The 12840-nt window shown below is 34.4% G+C and overlaps 1 protein-coding gene across 2 annotated transcripts in view; it reads right to left on the reverse strand.

The window, feature by feature from the left end:
• Positions 1-12840, reverse strand: part of ACMSD (aminocarboxymuconate semialdehyde decarboxylase) — a 34291-nt gene that overhangs the window by 14394 nt on the left and 7057 nt on the right. The window contains exons 1-4 of one of the 2 annotated variants that reach the window (XM_082762949.1): positions 12642-12825; positions 9059-9103; positions 3944-4040; positions 1086-1135 (exon numbers count right to left, since the gene is read on the reverse strand). In XM_082762949.1, the coding sequence (XP_082619075.1) occupies positions 1086-1135; positions 3944-4040; positions 9059-9103; positions 12642-12698 (249 nt within the window). In that variant the 5' untranslated portion in view covers positions 12699-12825. Of the gene's footprint in view, positions 1-1085; positions 1136-3943; positions 4041-9058; positions 9104-12641; positions 12826-12840 lie in introns of those variants that run through there. The other variant, XM_082762950.1, reaches the window with a different exon arrangement.

Raw genomic sequence — 12840 nt, forward strand, 5'->3', positions numbered from 1 at the left:
GTAAGAAGGCCCAGGTTGCTGATGCACTAAAGTATCTGGTCTGTTGTATAAACCAGTCCTTTGTTTTTGTTTATCCAAATGCAAAAACCTGAGCAAACCAGTTTCAAACACAGCAATGAATATTTACTATCCTATTATCAGAGTTGAAGAGAGAAATATAATAAATGTGGAATGATGGAGCACGAGAATTTTACAGAGAAAATTTGAGCAAAGCTCTCTAACATTTAGAAAAGGATAAGTTATAATTCAAGTAAGGGAACTGCAATATCTAGCTAAGGAACCGCAATATTCACCCAATTAGTTTCCTGTTTTCCCCCTAATATATTCCTAGAGGAAAAAATTCCCATAAATATCAGAGTGAAATTTTAAACGTGTTTCATGCAACAAGAAATTCTGAAATTCAGTGGCACTACTTATGCATGGACTTAACACAATGACTTTCATGTAGCATGCCTGTTTACTTGACTTCTAGTCATAAAGTTCAAACAGTCAAATTAAGAATGTATTGAGAAAATCATATTGCTATGATTTATCTTCTCAGACTATTTTAACTTCCTTGATGCATTCAGGATCAAGCCGTGCACGAAACATATTAGCTACAATTTGCAACTGAATTTTAAGTTTCAAAGGATTCTATGTCAACGAGTGCTCCTCCCATGCCACATTTAAAAGGAAGTGGACTGAAGTCACAAAAATACCTTTGATTTTTTAGTTCATGAGAAGATACTGATTGATGCCTAACTCCTGGAATCAGTCCATACACACCTTCCTGCTAACCAGGGACTTGTGTTAAGTGAATGCTCTCTCCATGTTTCCAGCTACCCCCTGATAAGATCCCCAGCAAAAATTCTGTTGCTGGGTTATTTTTAATTACTGTGTGTACTCCAGAGTGGAGCTTTGCCAGGACACCCTGCTGGCTCCTCCAATTCCTGGACTACTTCTTATTTCGTTTTTCTCAGCAAAACAATTCCCCGTTTACTTCAGTGCTCTAGTGCCTATTTCAATCACCTAATTTACAGGAGGTTGAGGAATTTTTCTAAAAAATTGTAACATATAAATTACAAAATATGCTAGTAGGAACCTACCCAGTAGCTGAACATTACAGGGACTGTGGAAAGGACTTGGACTGTGACTCCTGAGAAGGAAAAGAACAGTTATTAATATTTCATTCTTTTGATAAAATGTTGAAAATAAGAAAGTACTTTGGTTTGAAAGGCAGAGGCCTAGAAGGTAACTACTAAAATGGAAAGAATGTTCTAACTTTGGTATGAACAGAACCTGTTTTTTGCTAGTTGATGGTCATGGTAATAAATCTTGTGGTGTATCAGCTTATTAGGATTGCAATGTTTTACTTAAGGAGATAAAAAACTTACAGCAGATTATTTTGTGAAATTAAGTATTTTTTTTTTAAGATTTTAGCAGTGTTCGATATGCATGCATAAAATTTAATAAAATAGCAATTTAATGTTACATAAATGAATGAATCTTTGTTAAACAAACAGTATTCAATATCTTGTTTACTTTGGGTCACACTTCTTATATATAATTATATATATATAATTAATAAATAAATATGTAAACTTGATCAAAGATCAACAATGTTATGTTAACAATGGTTGTTAAACAATGTTTTCCTAAATGTTTCCAAAAGCTGTGTTGTGTTAGGTTTTATTCATCCTGAGGCTGTACTACTGAGCTTTTAAGTATAAGAAAGTCTATCTGGTGTTAGAAATAACTTTGATGATAGCAGTAGAGAATTAACTCTACGTTGTTTGGTTTCTGTTCAAAGACAAGTCTACACCCTCACATGTGTTTAAAAGAATGAACTTTACAAATATACAACAGAACAAACAACAAATAGTAATTAGGACTTCACTAAACAGTTACATGCAAAAATGTATTTTTCTTTAATTTTTAGTCTGATTGCAGCACCATCTCATATTGTAACAGATATGCATGCATTTTATCATGCTTTAAAAAAAATTAACATGGGTGTTAGTAATAAAAATACTAATCCAAAAGATGGCAGAAAAACCCTATGAGAATTTAAAAGAATGACCTTGACAAAGCACTTAAATTTTTAGCAAAATGCTTTATATCATTCTCTTTATTTTGAGTAGGAAACAAGAGGAAAAGCTGACTCAGGCATCTCTCTTGCAAGATTTGATTAACATAATGTGCAGCAGCCATGGTTTGGAGGTTAAGAATCACGTCTACAATGACATATTCATCTAAGTACAGCCTATGTTGTATTGTCCACCAATATGCTGCTGGTCACTTGATTAGTATGCTTGAGAACCTTCTCCAGGTTTTCCACACAATGCTTTGTATCTGGTTCCAGTCCATTTTTACGCTTCCAAGCAAATTTAACATAATCTAACATAGGTAGATTTCTATGCTGAACAATCCCAGACACTAGATTTAGTAAGAAGATGAATCAGTATGGGGAAAAAAAAAAAAAAAAAAAAAGACCCTCTACTTTATATTCCAAATATGTTTTCTCTTAGCTTTCTGAGTCCCCTTGGTGCAAAGAGATTAGCAGATGATATACCATAATGGCAGGCATTTCATTACTAACCATACCACTGCAATGACACACAGACCAGTCAGTGCATGTTTGGTTTGATTGCGGAGGTAGGAAGCACCTCTTCAGAAAGTTTTACAAGGTGAAAATAATAAGAAGAGGCAGTTAGGATTAACTGAAAGATTTTATCCCACAAAGTTGTGATGATTTGTATCACAGAACTGTGTTGTTAATTACCTTTACAGCTTGTTTTCCTTAATTACCTTTATAGTTTGTTTTATTGAGTAGATCAAGACACAGGTTTATACACTAATTAGACCTAGGACACATGATTATGAGAATTAATTCAGTCTCTTTGGTACATTGGCTACCATTTCTTATAATCGGCAAGATTTCTAGGGCACTGCACAAACAAAGCCTTTTAGCAACCAAGCTGTAAGTTATTTCTCTGAATTAATAGCATCTTACAAAGACTGCTACTAGCTTTGTTCAGTGTGGAGTTATGCCATATTTGGATGTTTATTTTTTCAGTATGATCCATCTTGGTCTGTGTTACATAAAGTTGTCATTGAACTAAGTAGCCATAAGCTTTGTAAACTGACAGGAATAAACATAGACCACAATCTTTATTATTAAAAGAATGAAAAACAGTAAGATTTTTTTTAAAACACTTAATTAGCTGATGCCTGTATCTTTGGAGTGCAGTAATAAAAAGGGACATTTTTAGAGCACAAGTCACCAGATGGTGCTGTAACACACAGTTTTAGAGTTTTTTTTTTTTTTTTTTTTTTTTTTTAACACAAGTAAGTAAGCACTGTTTAGTTTGTGAAGAAATACTGTGGTGCTGCTTTTATGATACATTTTCTTTTCTGCCATTACAAATAGAAAAATAATTGATCAGACTAAAAATTTCTTTGCTCATTTTCAGTCTCACATCTTGTAAATCTCATTTAGTGGCATGAAGGAACCTGGTGGAAAATAAACTACATGCCAAATTTTCAAATTTATTTCTAAATCAGGAAAACTCTTTCCTGAAAGACTAATGGTAGCAGTTCTCTAAGCTCAGAATCCTCTAGCAAAAATATGGAATGAAATTGCATCACCTAAACAGAAAAAATATTACAAAAGGAAACAATTATATAAAAAAAATCTTACAAGAAACGCAGACTCTTGACATTTGTGGAAAAAAAAAGTGGGGGAATGAATTGCTACTGAAAATGAGAAAAAGTTATTGGAACATGCCCCATTTGAGTCTGAATATAAAACGTAACATTTTTCACTGATTTTAGTGGATTTAAATTAAGGAAGTAGTTTGCTAAACCTTTTGATTTTTATATGGTTATTAACCACTTTCAGATGCACTAACAGAGATGTTATTCTGAATGAGACACAATCATTTCAGTTCCTTAACAGAGGTACCTGAGAGGTCCATCTCCTTGATCCGTACTTCTGGATCCCAGCAGTTCTCTTGAATAACTCTAAAAACCTTTCCATCCTTCATCATCCTTGCCTGTCCCTGTAAAATGACATTTTCATATATTATAAATGTGACAAAGTAGTACATGATAATTTATATAGTGACTTGAGTATATTGTGCTTTACATGAATTCAGAGACAGATTTTTGTTCTTTTATTTTTATTCAGTAGGTATTTTTAAATCAAAAACTATTTTAAAACAGTAATTAATAAAAGACTGTAAAAATAGTCATTTATAGTTTAGATGACATGAATTAATTCTTTAAAATAAAAAAAAAAATCCCTTTATATTGCAGTGCATATCACTCCATATGTTTGGAAAAGATACAAGCTGTCTTAACCAAAGTTTATCTCCAAATCAAATGCTGACCTCCAGATAACACTCTAATTAAATCTGTGCTAAATTTTCCCCTTGGGTATGCGTGTGTTCTTTTAAAATCAACACCATAAAATGCTTCCAATAACTACAGAAATAACTGTGCAACTCTCTTAAATTCCAGCCAGTTGTTTCAGATCACCAGTCATACTGAGGCAAAAGCAGACCTATTATGTTGTCTTCAGATTACATTTTCTCCTTAGGAACAGAATTACTGAAAAACTGTATTTGGAAAAAGCAAGCAAGCAAACAAACAAACAAAAAACAACAACCAAAGCACAAAGCTGAACACAGTATAAACCATGACCTGAATTACTGTAATACCTTTCCCATTCCTCCACCACTAATTCCCAAACTTAAAAGTTCAAAATATTATCAAGGTCAGGAAATTTAATACTGTTCCATTAACTGTCAACATGGAAACTTCCTTTTCAAACTTATTTTTTGGTTGATATGTCAACTGTGCAAAGATGATGAGTAGGACAATGACATCACATTAAGCAAAGGAAAATGCTTGTCTGGGTTTTACATAACCATGCTTCTATGATCTTGTAAAGACAGACCAGACAGTATTTCTGTTGGCTTAGAAGTAATTGATTAGCTATAATTTACCAATAGTTGTAAGGCCTGAGTGTTATTTGGTTGCTTGTAGCTACTTTGAGTGTAAGTGAAATAGCTGAAGTCCTCAAGATCCCCATCTTGGATCTGAGGATATGGAATCGGTGAGCGTGGTCATGCAGGAAACGTGCTGGACAGAAGGGACACTGAATGTACAGTTGAAAATTGAAAACCAGATAAACTGTGAGGAAGCACAGCAGTTACTCTTTCACCTTCACAGTAAACACAAGCTAAGTGTAGGGCAGTCTTCTGACACTTCTGGAAAGGGAATTCTTTCTCTCTAAAGGCCACTTTATTTTCCCCACAAAAATATTTTATTTAGGATCCCCAAGACACTTGTCTATATTGCTAAATAAAAATCTGATAAATCATAATATTCCCTGTTATTATTTTAAAACAGAAATAACCTACCATATTTCACTAATCAGTGAAGAGCTGGGTTTCTATCACCTCCTTCAGGGAAGCCAGACTTCTTAACCTTGAATTTGTTATTAACTTCAAGCATCATTCACAAATACACTGCCCTAATGAATATTTTACAGCTCTCTTCAACAAATCTAACTGTGCTGCCTTGGCAAACTGTCAAGGTACTTGATAGCTGTAACACAGTTTGTGAAAATTACTTGAAATATTACAGTCAGTAATAACAATCACATAGTCCTGATCCTCTGGTAAAATACTTCAGGTTCTTGTAAAATTGATTTTCCAACCTGACAAGAAGTTTTACTCTGGCCATATACTCCGATGCATTAAAAAAAGATCAGCCCATTGCAGCAGATTGCCTAATAAATGGAAAAATATTCAGGGTGTGAGCAGAGAAAACAGAGTAGATCTGAGCATTGTACCACATACAAATAGATTGTGTGGCCTTTATTGGTTTACCGCTGGGAGTATTTCTGTGAACACAGGCGAATTTTAATTCTTTACTCAGACACAGCTACAGCACAGCAGCTGAACTACTCATATATATAAATATATACATACATATATATATTTCCTTCTGCTAACATGTGAAAACTGTAATTTCACCTGCAACCTTGACAGTGCTTATACATAAATGCTGAGATGAACAGTGGTTTTCTGCAAGCTGCAGCAGGGTTTGCAAAATAAGAAAGGTTTCTAATAAGCCATGTGTTGTTCTCATTGAAGACTTCATTGAACAGCTTCCTATTTTCATTTGCATTAACTGATTCTTTGTGAACAAAAACATGCTCCAGGTCAAGGCTAAACTCACAGCATTGTGTGTGAGGAACAACAGACTTGATTATGCAGGAAAGCAAAACATCATCTTCTGAATAGATTCATGCTCATGTCTGTCAGAATTGAAAGATCTACCCCAGCAACGCTGTAACTGGAAATTCAGTCATACTGCTATTGTCTTTAGACACTGCCACTAATCTGCACCTGATATTTTTTAAAATAAAAAATTACTCAGACACCTCAATTGGTGAGATTTTTTTTTTTTTTCCAGCAATGAGAATGAAACATGGATGAGAATGAAAATTTTCAGGTTGCAAAGAAATGGATGCTTTTACGAAAATTTCAGAAAAGACATTAGATCTCTATTTGGCAAATTAACACAATTTTCTAAGGGAACAGCTGGAAAATTCTATCACCTACTCTATTCTATTCTTAATATTATCTAATATTCAAGACTTTAATTAATTTATGTGTAAATTAAGAGAGAGAGATTTAAGGATGAAATCTAGGAGGCTGACCTGGTTCAGCAATCTACATTTAAATTACTGCATTGCTAAACCACTCAGTTACACCCCAAATTGCACTTCCTTAAAAATGCATGGAATTATTTTCTTCCAGTTTGACCCTGATGCTTCTTCACAGAATGGCATCTGAAGTTTTACCTTTTTAAAAAATTTCAAGAGTTAACTTCCCCAGCCAAACAGATCTGAACAAGATTTTCTTTTGCCATGATTATTTTCTTGCAACACTTTCAGACAGAAGTGGGCTAGACAGAATTCTCTGCAGAGTGTATCAGGCTATTATTAACTTGCCACAAAGTTCCTTTGCAAACTATTTTTAGCAAGGAGTGTTAGCATCAGGTCTATAAAAACAGTTAAGCTGCTAAAAATGTCTCCACGTCTCCCCTTCCTGCACCTACCAGAATCTCAGTAGCTGTGCCATCCACACTTTGGTTCAGCAGGTGGCTTGTTCTCTCCTCCCATGCCTGCTTAGACTCATATCTGAAATTTCAGCATAATATCTGTTTCCTCCTCATTCTTAGTCCCAGCCTTCCTATTCTGTGGCCCTCTTTCAAAAACAATTTTGGCAATTTGTGGCACTTGACAGCATAGCCTTGCATACTATAGCATGACAACAGCATGTATCATTAGGTTGCAATAAATAGGCATTATCATATCCATCTTACCAGCTTTTTTTGTTCAAAAAATTTACTGTGTGCATATGTATACAATCACAAAGGAGTATGATTCTGCAAAATGACCAGTGGAGTGTCTAGTTCCACTGAAATTAACACAGTATACAACTGGATTTAACCAGTTATTTGCACTCCTCACATGATTTATGGGGGTCATGTGTTGACACTGTTGAGCTATTCATGCTCCTAACTTTGTATCTTCTGTCTTGCTTGTCTATATCCAAATTGTTCTTTCTGCTCTTACCTATCCATCCTCTGTTACCTTCGTATCTTTTCCTTAATTATCCTCCTAACACCTTGCATTGTCTTTATCCCTTCAGTACAACTAACAGCACACCTCTGGTAGGCAGTTACAGATGGCATTTCTCAAATTAGGGCAGGTACATATGAAATGGAGTTGGAAGTGAACTGAGGTCTCCTGAGACACGTTTCCAATCTTCCTGCTTCCAGAGGTCAGTGCCATTTGCAGTGACAGGCTCTCTGAAAGATTCCTAGAAGCCGGGAGCTGACAGGTCACAGGAGGAAGCTGGCTTCCCATGACAGCGTTGGAGATACACAGGGATATCTGACTGCTAAAGACATTATATGGTAATCGAGGGAACATCTTTAAAATAAGTCAGTATAGTTCACCTACATAGTAATGTATAAAGGGTATTACTTTGCCTTATCAGCCTTGCCTCTCTTAGGTCATTATGCCTTCCTGCACAAAATAAATAAATAAATAAATAACCACTTACTCTAGTATCGTTTAAATGCTCTTACCAAAAGATATACAGCAACATTTTGATCTTGCTTTCAGAATTTTTATATTGCTGTCTCACTGTGGATGTCACTGAAATTCCTTCCGATTTGCTCTACTGTGAGTGAGATCAGAACCAAGCCTTTAAAAACACAGTTTCTGTCTCCATCACAGTAAATGCATGTATTTTGCTAAATTCACTACAAGAAGAATGGATTCTGAATGTAGCCAGACCATTAGCATAGAATCATAGCATGTGGAGACATGTTCCTGTTATATTTATGTAGCTTAGAAGTGGCTTTGTGAAGTTAATGGAGTGGGTGAAGGATGAAGTGTAATCAGACTGTCTGCCTTCTACTTGCCAAGAAACCTCAGGCTCCTACTGTTGTGTATAACGATCCCCAAATCTAGGTATTTTTCCTACTGTTCCTGGATATTGAAACCGCTGTTTGTTCTCCTTGTCATAACATTACAGAAGTTACTCTTTCCCTTTGAAGATATTTTCATGACTGAGCTAACTTTTATTAAAATACGAGTTCCTTTTGGTTTTGCTTCTCATACAGAAGAATTCTTTTAGTTAAAAGTAGTCAATATGTTATCTGCTTTAGGCTTATCTTGCTTTAGACTTATTGAAAACAATTCCTAAGAGCTACCCGTACCCATGTTTAGATGATATTATGACAAAAAAAGAATAATGGAAAACAGCTCATACACGGGTATGTGAAATTTGGTATAGTCATTTCACATCTTAAGCAAAAAGTTCTGCTGAGGTATATTTGGACTTTGAGTGATATTACTTCAGAAAAGATAAACCTCTAGATAAATATGTATCAAAGACTCGGCCAATCTTATTGCCACTTTGCTTCTTAATGGATATCCTAGGAGTTTTTACTCCTAATGACAACACAAGACCAACCAAACAGCCCACACCTTGCAGTGATGATCCAGCTGTACCCATCCACCATATCCATATCTCTGTAAAAGAAAGAAGAAAAAGCCAGTAACTAGTTAGCACTCTGCAATAATAATCAAAATTTATTTCTTATAACCCAGCAGTACCTTATTCAGGAGAAATACTGAAGCATATGCTCAGCATTGAGCCCACAAGTAGCCCCAAACTTCAACAAAAGCACCAAAGTTTAACCAGACTGTACTATTGCTGTTTGTAAATCTGAACTTTTAGCTTCAAGTTCAACAGCATTTTAAAATAAGCCTGAAAACTGATTTCAAAGTGCTTAAAGTTGCATAATATATATTGAGGTTCTAATTGGAATCGTATTTTAACACTGCAAAAATTGAATCAAGCACTTGGCAATATGAAAATTGAGCTGACAATCTTCCAATTCTAACAAATTGTAATCAGTTAATCATTAGCACAAAGATGTATCGATTCAACTTTTCAGCTTTCATGATTCATCAGCAGTACTGAAGGTCAGTCTCTCTCTATTAATATTTAAACAGCCAAGAGAAGCTTAAAGGAGAAGCTTAGATGCTCATTGATTCTTTCAGAAAGATTCAAAATTGTTTATACAAAAAAAAAAGAAAAAAGAAAAAGAAAAAACACACCAAAACCAAAACATATCACAAAAGAAGCTGATTGCATTTTCATAACTTATCAGATTAGAAATCTCAAAATAACATAGTAGACTGAAAACAATGCTCAAAATTCCTTTTTTTCTATTACGAAAAGTTTAAAAGGAATCTGAGTAAAAGCAGGGATTTCTTTCACTGAAGTGTAAACAATTTGAATACAATCCTGAATTTCCCGTGATAACACATCATTGCGAAATGCAGCTGTCAGCTTTCCCTCGGTAGGCGTGTAGAGCCAAGCCTCCTGACTTCAGTCAATCAGAGATCGTAATTTCCACAGCTAAGAGTATTTCAGTCAATTATTTACTTTTAGCTATGTAGCTAGGTAAATTTTATTTAAATTCAAACTTTTATTTTTTATATATATTTATATATAAACTATATATATTTATATATATTTACATACATAACACATTTACAGTTAAGGAAAAATTTATGACATCTAATGAGAACTTTACTTTTTTCTAGCTCCATGCTAATTGCATTTAGAAGCTGTACAAAAAATTAGTACCTTAAAGGTGCTCAGGGAGAATAGAGAATCTCACTGGTCTGATTTTGAACTGCTAGTCTTCTTTTTACCTGTTCATTATTAATTGGATGCATTGATGGTCCTTACTGAAGGATTTCATTAATTTATATGCATTTTTGTACTTATTATGGGTTCTTAAGCTCTTAATAATTATCTTGATAATAGAATGTTCTAGTCAGAGATTCAAGATTCAGCATTTATAAGACGGAAAAAAAGAAAGAAGTTTAACATTACGTGAGCATGCTAGGATTGCCTAATTGGTCTTCCATGCATGAGACGTAGAAGGCCACGTTAATGGCTTGAATTTTCAGAGGGTTCTAGGGAATCCTGAGGGTTGTTTTCAATTCTGTTTTCTTCTTTCTAACAAACCTTTGAAATGCTCAAACTTTCGAAAAGAGGAAACAAAAACTAGCAGACAGAGATTACCTTTAAAAAAATTGTATTAGCCTCTTTAATCAGCATTTAAATAAATGCAACACTGGCCTACAGCTGACCTCAGGGATTAACAACAAGGAATTCATCTTTCACATATATCTATGAATATCAAGGGACTCTTGAGGTGATTTTATACCAATGAATTTATTGTCCTTTTAAATCATAGACAGACAAAAATATGTAAATAATTCAAAATCAGAATAAAGAATTTTTATAGGGATTTTTATAGGGATATTGCACAGACAAGGACTACACAATCTGAAACAAACAAGAGTAGTCTTTTTTTTTTTTTTTTTTGTAGACTAGATATTTAAACTCCTATCCACTCAATACAAAAATAATTGTTCTCAAAAATACCTATCATCTCACCTACATTATCCTGTGTGTATGTGTTTTCCATTGAAGAGCTCTTACAATTACAAATAGGAAGTTTAAATAGATGTTTAAAAAGCCCTTCCTAGGTAAAAGAGGAAACAAACATTCCCTTCCAGGAGGCTTTATGCATAATAATGTTACTCTTCACTACTAACGAAGAAATAATCCCATATATGTTTTTAGCAACAGGTTTTCTCCTGACTTTTTTCCTTACATTTTGCAGCTGCTCTCTGGCTAACATCTAACTGATACTGGACTGTCATGTTTAAAGTCCCAGGAACATGGAGCTAATGCATACAAAATGCTTACCTGAGAGTTTGCCATCATCAACCTCAAAAGAGTAAAGTGAAAGAGATGTATGGTGTCAAACAGAGTGTCAGTTAGTGTGCCCGAGGCCTAAGAGCATGGCTGAAACAATGGCATTCTTTTGTTGTCAAAGGCAGGCACAATGAAATCAAGTGGTTCCATACCACTGGCAGACACAGGCAATGCTCATTCAAACTGCTACCAGCACAGAATTACAATAAGAGAAGAACCAACAATGCAGTGTTTCTAGTCTGACTCTTCTACCATGAGTTATAAAAGATAGCTATCCTAGAATTCTGTAAATTGCAAACGATTTTGTTTGCGTGTATAACCAATATATACAGTTTTACCTGTGTGATCTTTTTCAGTACCCTTTGTACCACTGAAGATGTGATCCCTTATGAATCCAAGATCCTTAGATCAGCCACCTCTGTATTCAGTTGTGATTATAATTATTCAGGGAACAACTCTAAAACCTAATTCAGAACCAGATGACTACATTGCTTTTGATAATCTGAAGTAAGAAAAGGAGTAGAATTATTACATAAAAACCTAAATGACACTTTCCATTCTCAAATACTTTTCAGAGTCATAAAATTGCTACTGACAAGCATAAATTTATGTTGTTAAATACTAATAATAATAATAGCATGCAGAAATGCAAAGTTAAGACAAGTTGACTTATAGCTTCAGTGTTGTGACAACTAAAATTTAGTATTTGTAATACAATATGCAACTCCTTCCCAGTAACTGAGAAAAACAACAGATATTAGTAAAACAATCATAATCATCAGTTAACCATACTTAGAGTTCTCCCATACCTATTGAAATGAATGAATGACTTTCATGCCTGTGGGCATAAGATGAGAATGAATGACTTTTGTCTTAGGTAACATTAATCTTGTCAAACTTTTGCTTATTTCTCCTATTTAAAACAAAAGTGAATACCATTTGGGAGCTTGACAGCTCTACTTTCATCAAGAAAATGGAATTTATGCCTCATCATTCGATAGTTACAGGTCTCATAAAAAAACAACAAAAAAATGACATGAGTCTAAATAGAAAGTGGGTAACAGCCAGGTTTTCTTAATAGGACTCTTGTTTTGCATAGTAATTTAATACAAATATCTTACATCTGAAAAAAAAATCAAATCAGACAAAAACCTACCGAAAACAGGAATTTCTAAGAGAACCTTTCATTCACTGATTTTTCAAGAATTACATTGGTACCAATGGTTGCTGATAACATAAGGCACTGAATATCTAAACTCTTATTACCTTTTCTAGGTCAGGCCATTCCTTAGGTAGAATGTGGCTATGAATATCAATTTTCATTTTTGAAGTATCAAAGGAGAAATACTCTTTCTCAGAAAATGTTTTCTGTGTAATTGCTACTATCCTTCCTGTCCCTGGTTCAGCAGTTATTGACTTCGGCTGCGGTTCAGATCCACCTGCTGCGGGTCATGAGAACTAAATA

Source organism: Aythya marila, assembly GCF_965140915.1.
Source record: "Aythya marila genome assembly, chromosome: 6".
In the NCBI taxonomy this organism is placed as follows: Eukaryota; Metazoa; Chordata; class Aves; order Anseriformes; family Anatidae; genus Aythya; species Aythya marila.